We start from the raw sequence: 7,490 nt of genomic DNA on the forward strand, positions 1-7,490 counted from the left end.
AGTAACAGATTTTACTTTTTTTTAATTAATAATGGGATGAATAAAATCGTGAACATTATCAATAGACTAAATCAAAGTCAGGAAGATAGCCGAGGTCAGATACCAGGTGATCAGTAAATGACAAGTCAGACGAGCAGTATGAATACCGCGGAGCCCGATGACAGAGGCGTTACTGAAACTTGTCCAGGTTGACCAGTCAGAAGGCCACAGGTAGATGGTGAAGGTCCTTCTATACAGCTCCAGCAGTGATGGTGGATCTGCTGGACTTCAGGACACTGGATGCTTAGGTGTCCCGTCTTTTAGATGGTTTTAGGGCAACAGTGACAGCATGCAAATGCGCGAGCAGCCCTGGATAATCCACGCCGGCAGGATGATAAGATCCGGCGGAAGATGGAACCTATGAGAAGAGAAATAAATATAATGTAAGTGATGGGACTCCATATTACATGATAATGCTGTGCAGTCACTGTGGCCGGACGGCAGAGGAATATTATCATACAGAGGTCAGGGGTCATTGTCAGCAATCATATATGTGACAATCCCATCACTAACAGATGACATCTACTCCACATGAATTATTCTCACTGACATCACACAACATGGAGTTGATTCTCACACTTACCTCGTCTCTTTTTCCCATTTTTTCCATTTTCTGATGGAAATTCTGATGAAAAATTAAAAAAAAAAATCAGTAACAATATATTCTTATAGGATCTGCTTTGTCATAATATGGATAACATAAGAGACCTATAGTATTGTATAAAACCATGTGGGAATATTTGAGCCTTGCAGTCAACATTCACATTGTTGGTGCTGTAGACATGTACATACCTGGCAATGGGGACGAGGGTGGCAAAATGGTAACAGCATAGTCTGTATTACATACAGGAACAGATACTTTCTGCCTGTTTGAAGAAGAAAAACATGTAAATCGTAAGTAAACACAGTATAAAATGGGTTGTCTCACTATAAGAACACTGACTATAAGGCCTAATAGGACATATGACTGTCATAGTGGGGAAGGTTTTCTGCTCAAAACTACCTTCCATGGATCAGAACACAACTACCAAGAATGGCTGGCAAGTAATACTACAGCTCTCCTACAGAGTAGGCAGTGCTAAAAATGCATGACCTGCCACAATTATGGGCTGTTATCTTCTGCATTTTCTGAAGCCAAAAGTACAATGACCGTTAACCATGAAGCGGTGAATGCTGCATTTGATATTCTGTTATTTATGTCCTATATTTGGTGTTGTGTACATAGATCAGCCTGGAACTCCCAGTAATGAAGTAATGACCCTTTATAATCTACTCACATTTCTGAGATGTTTGTGTTGGTTTCTGGTGTATACTCTGGAGGGGCATTGGAATCCTCATTGTTCACCATCCTGGTAGCGATGATACAGAGCTAAATACGGATAAAAATAAGATATAAAATATTTTTTTTATGTGCTTTTAGAGTTTTTTTTATTTTTTTTTACATATTTTGGATTTATTAATCACATACTTACTTTACAAAGCTTTTCAGAAGATGACGTAAAATTTTGGAAGTCAAGGCTCTCATTGTTCTCACTTGTGCCTTCCTCATCCTTTGAGACCAGATGTTTGTTTATATCAGAATGATCTACAAGAAATAGGTAATGAAGTATTATTAGAGGTTGTCAGTATAACACAGTCACTATTTATCACTAATATTAATGAGAACAGATGATCACATATTAGGGAAGATGAGACAAACAGTCGCTTAGTCTAGGTGACGTCTCCTTCTACTTACTGATAAATAAGCTGGTGTCTGCGTCTGAAACAAGCTGAGGAACATACTCCAGCTCCTGGCTCAGAATGTTGTCAAAGTCCAAGTCACTCAGGAATGGATGAACCTTGATCTCAAATGCTCCTCCTAGAAAAAGAAAAACAAAAGTGATGCGGACATAGTCAGGGATGGCTCCATATCTGAACAGTTTATCGTAATCTGAACTAATGACAAAACTGAGCCGACATGAAGAAAATAAACTAAAAGTCTTAGTGTGGAGAACTAGAAATACAGTAGATGAGCTGATAGAGAAATGCTGATCTTCATGGACATGAGCGATATGTCCTTGGTCTAATAAGGTAATATTAATACTAGTATATCTGTTACCTGTCCCAAGTCTACGCACAGGATTTCTTCTGAGCAGCTCAGTGATGAGATTCTGAGCATCCAGGGGTGGAGCGCGATCACAATTCCAAATTAGTTCTCCTGTTACATAGAAAATTACAGAAAATAAAACCTCTTTACTGGACTGTAACATAAAGCAAAGGAAATAACTAAACAAATGTAACCAATCAACGCAATGATCGGTTTATTCTACTCACCAATGACAACCCTTTTATAAAGCTCAGTGAGGGAATCAGCATCAAATGGTACACATCCCAGCAGGAATTTATACAGGATGATCCCCAATGACCACCAGTCAACAGGTCTTCCATAGCCTTCTTTCAGGATGATCTCTGGGGCTATGTAACATGGGGTGCCACAGAACTGGAAACCAACAGAAGATAGAGATGAGAATCGATGAAACAATTATTATGACAAGATATCATCGTTAAAACACAATGCAGAAGATAAAATATTAGTGGAAAAGTTCTCTAGAAAGGAAGAACGTAGAGAAGAGACAATAGTGTGATGAGATTTGCAAATAACAAGCTAAGTTCTTGTAGGTGATGCTGACCTCACGGTCCTGGAACTCTCTGGAGATGTCCACTGCTAATTCCTTGTAGGTGTTGGTTTTCGGTATCATTAGACCAAGTTTTGAAATCCCAAAATCGGTAACTTTAATATGTCCAGTAGATGTAATCAGGAGGCTGCAAAAGAGAAGATGGTTTTAGCCTCACAGACTGAATGATAATAAATGACAACTTTCCCCACTTTATTATACTACGGGGGCACTTACTTTTCCGGCTTCAGGTCTCTGTGCACCACACCGTAACTATGCAGGTATTCCACGGCAAGTACCGCCTCTGCAAAGTACAAGCGGGCCATGGGGACAGAGAAAGGACCCCTGGTGCTTAGAAGGGTCCCACAGTCTCCACCTATAGAAGAAAGGAAATATGACTGGTGAGGGGTTTATACAGAAGATAACCATGATATACCACGAGCAGATAACCATGATGTATAATGAGCAGTGAGCGGAAACATCCTGAGGAGATCACACAGATAGTGGCGCACATAGAAATCACAAGACCCCATATCAAAAGTTGTAATTGCCCCCCTCCCTAAAAAATAAAAAAGAAATATATTTATATCCCTGTTGAAGCAGCTTGGTGTTCTCACCAGCAATACAACTTTTATGGCCATTTTAGAGTATGATGCTCCCAAAAATGCCCACACCCACACTCAATGAGTATGGTATCCCCACAGTGAATCCTCCTAAGGAGGCCACCACTTAGAAGGAGGCCAGCCACAACCCCCTACTCGGTGTGATGGCACCCACAGCAACCCTCCCACTCAGGATAATGGTTCCCACAGTCCCTCACACAATATAATGGTCCGCATAACTCCCCACTCAGTATGATGTCCCCACACAGAATGGGGGCCTCCATATAGAGTGAGGACCCCCACAGCACCCCACTTAATATGATGACCTCCACTCAGCATTCACAGTCCCCCCATATCTAGTCATACGGCCCCCTTTCAGTATTTTGGCCCCTACTAGCCACCTACTCAGTATTTTTGCCCCCACCAGCCCCACCTCCTTGAAGAAGCAAATACCGCTGAAATTGTGATGACAGGTGGAGGGATGCTGCCCACTGCCGAGCGTCGACAGACCCCCTCCGACTGATGAGCCCCATAGCACCCCTGCACCAAGATCAATGAATTTACGAGCATCTTGGTAATAGATAACCTATAGTAAATGCTCTATGGGGATATATCCAACAATGTCCTAATGATATGAGCAGCGATAAGATGAAAGCAGACATGGGCTGAATATAATACAATAGATGTGTCTTACCTCCTACATACTCCATGACCATACACAGGTGAGATCTAGTTGGAAAGGAGCAGAGCATGGAGACCACAAAGGGACAATCAGCAAATGTTAAGATGTCCCTCTCCAGAAAGGCCCATTCCAATCTCTGTGCAGTATTTAGGTTCCGCTTAGCCATTTTCTTCATAGCAAAGGTCTGGTGTGAGTCTTTATGATGCACTAAGTAGACGGCCCTGGAGAGAAGGAGAATCCATCGGTTATAATAAATCCTTATTAATAATCCATCTATAGAAATCATTATATGTTTAATACTGGTATCCAAGGGGTAACATTTCTCCTTGCGGAGAGTGACATGTTAAGCTTGTCAAGGTGAGGAGACTTTTAAGCCTCAATGATCCTCTGGGAAATGAGCAAATTGTCTCTTCAGAGAGGAAGAGAACTAGAACTGTAGTGCCACCTATGGGAAGTAGTAATCCTAAAAGTCAATATTGACCCTTTAATTAGCCTTATCACATGACATGGAATAATAGCCATAACCAAAATCTCAATTTTCGGACACTATGTTTTGGGGTACAAGCACTCATCAGTGCAAAGTGTGAGATATGGTTTGGCTGGGTGAGAGGCATCTGACCGGGATCCAAGCGGTAACGTTTCTCCTTGCGGAAAAAGCCATGTTAAGCATGTCAAGGTGAGGAGACTTTTAAGCTGCAATGCTCTTCTTGGAAATATGCAAACTGTCTCTTTTCAGAGAGGAAGAGAACTAGCACCCTAGTGCCAACAATAGGAAGTAGCAATCCTATTTCCCAGAGGAGCATTGCGGCTTAAAAGTCTCCTCATGTCCGCAAGGAGAAACGTCAACCCCTTGGATACCGGTCAGACACCTCTCACCCAGTCAAACCATATCTCACACTTTGCACTGAAGAGGGGCAGTACCCCAGAACACAGTTCCTGCAAATTGAGATTTTGGTTTTGGCTATTATCCTAAGTCATGCGACAAGGCTTGTTAAAGGGTCGATATTGACTTTTAGGATTGCTACTTCCTATAGGTGGAGTTCTAGTTTGCTTCCTCTCTGAAGAGACAATTTGCATATGTTTAATACTAGAAGTCTGGCCGCCACTATAAATCCACATCTAGAAATACATAAAATAGCACTACATAGATCACCTATGGGAGGTCTCCACAATGCCACTTCTGCCGGAGCCATCACCCAGGTCACATTATAGATACGAGAATCTATCGAAATTCTCTTTGGGCAGATTCGCTATAACTGACCAAATATAATTTAGTGCAAATAAAATTGGTCCAAAATGAATGTTCTCCAGGGCTCTCTTCTGCTGCTGAGGCCAGTGATTGGGCCCACATGGTCATGGTGGAGGGTGTAGATGTCATTGATGTCAATATGGTGTCACCCTTCATGTGACCGTGTGTAGCCAACTTCTCTGATCAGCTTCATAATGGAGCCCCCCCATCAAAACAAAGATCAGAGTGGAGAGCAGAAAAGCTCAGGTGGAGGAGGCAGCATAAGAACAGATGAGGGTCTAGCACAGGCGAATGTAATAATATTATATATTATATTATATGTAATTATATTATTTAAATCGCTTTCCTTACAGTTTGATTTGCTACAGATCATATAATTTCCCTATGATAACACTGAATGGCAGAGTGCAGGGGCAGAAGCATTGTCATAGGGAACCCTGAGAAATGTGGATTATGGCAACAGAAATCTCACCCAAAATTTCCACTGCTGATGAGTTTGGAAGTTTCATAGTCGCTCATATGCGGCTTTCTCGCCGGAACCAATGAATCCATCACGCTCTATAAAAGAATAAGAAATAATACTGATTTATTGAAGATGCAGGAAAAAAGTTACAGATGCAAAAACTTCTCCCCCCATATTATGTCCCAGATGATTTACACTGATATGATGTTGGGAGGATACAAACCGGACGCTGGGCAGACCTGGCGCTAGCACCCAGCACACCCAGGCAAGTGCCGGGCCCTGAGTAGGCGAGGGGCCCACTTGCTGTCGGGCACCCTGGCGTGCTATGGGACCGGTGAGCAGAGGAGAGCGGTGCCAGCGCCAGCTAGTGGGCCTTGCTCCCCCCCCAATGCTTGCCCAGGACCACGGCCGGCACAATACTTATCTCTCCACAGCTGGTGAGCAGTGAGGTGAGCATTTGATTTTTTTTTTTTTATGTATGGCGGTATGGGGCATTATATGGGGGGAGAAGTGACATCCTGCATGGGGCATTATATGGAGGGGAGGTAGGGACATCCTGCGTGGGGTATTATATGGGGGGGGAGAAGTGACATCCTGCATGGGGCATTATATGGGGGGAGTGACATCCTGCATGGGGCATTATATGGGGTGAGAGGTGACATCCTACATGAGGCATTATATGGGGGGGACATCCTGCATGGGGCATTATATAGGGGGGTGACATCCTGCATGGGGTATTATATGAGGGGGAGAAGTGACATCCTGCATGGGTCATTATATGGGGGGGGGAGTGACATCCAGCATAGGGCTTTATATGGGGTGAGAGGTGACATTCTGCATGGGGCATTATATGGGGGGTGACATCCTGCATGGGGCATTATATGGGGGGAGTGACATCCTGCATGGGGTATTATATGGGGGGAGAAGTGACATCCTGCATGGAGCATTATATGGGGTGAGAGGTGACATCCTGCATGGGGCAATATATGGGGTGAGAGGTGACATCCTACATGGGGCAGTATGTGTTGGGGGGACATCCTGCATGGGGCATTATATGGGGGGGTGATATTCTTCATGGGCATTATATGGGGGGTGACATCCTGCATGGGCCATTATGTGGGGTGGGACATCCTGCATGGAGCATTATGTGGGGGGGACATCCTGCATGTGGAATTATATGGGGGGTGACATCCTGCATGGGGCATTATGTAGGGGGGATATCCTGCATGGGGCATTATGTGTGGGGGACATCCTGCATGGGGCATTATGTGCGGTGGGACATCCTGCATGGGGCATTATGTGGAGGGGACATCCTGCATGGGGAATTATATGGGGGGTGACATCCTGCATGGGCCATTATGTGGGGGGGCACAGCCTGCATGGGGCATTAAGTGGGGGGCACAGCCTGCATGGGGCATTATGTGGGAGGGACATTCTGCATGGGGAATTATATGGGGGGTGACATCCTGCATGGGCCATTATGTGGGAGGGGGACATCCTGCATGGGGCATTATGTGGGGGGGGGCACAGCCTGCATGGGGCATTATGTGGGGGGTCAAAGCCTGCATGGGGCATTATGCGGGGGTCACAGCCTGCATGGAGCATTATGTGGGGGGTAAAAGCCTGCATGGGGCATTATGTGGGGGGCACAGCCTGCATGGAGCATTATGTGTGGGGTCACTGCCTGCATGGGGCATTATATGGGGGCACAGCCTGCGTGGAGCATTTTATGGGGTCCATTATTCTATATGGAGCAATATATGGAGCTCATAATACGGTATAGAGGACTATGTGGTGCCAT

The 7,490-nt window shown here is 44.5% G+C and overlaps 1 protein-coding gene across 1 annotated transcript; it reads right to left on the reverse strand.

Moving 5' to 3' along the window:
- Positions 1 to 1,499: 1,499 nt before the first annotated feature.
- LOC141221141 (microtubule-associated serine/threonine-protein kinase 3-like) lies at positions 1,500 to 2,816 on the reverse strand. Its single transcript, XM_073666490.1, has 5 exons — positions 2,709 to 2,816; positions 2,353 to 2,518; positions 2,138 to 2,236; positions 1,775 to 1,897; positions 1,500 to 1,624 (listed from the first exon to the last, which is right to left on the reverse strand). Exons 1-5 carry the CDS (start codon positions 2,775 to 2,777, stop codon positions 1,500 to 1,502), a joined length of 582 nt encoding a protein of 193 aa, XP_073522591.1. The 5' UTR covers positions 2,778 to 2,816.
- Between the last annotated feature and the right edge of the window lie 4,674 nt (positions 2,817 to 7,490).

The sequence above is a fragment of the Phyllobates terribilis genome, unplaced genomic scaffold, assembly GCF_046119375.1.
Source record: "Phyllobates terribilis strain yellow unplaced genomic scaffold, ASM4611937v1 Scaffold_321__1_contigs__length_2177432, whole genome shotgun sequence".
NCBI classification, from domain to species: Eukaryota; Metazoa; Chordata; class Amphibia; order Anura; family Dendrobatidae; genus Phyllobates; species Phyllobates terribilis.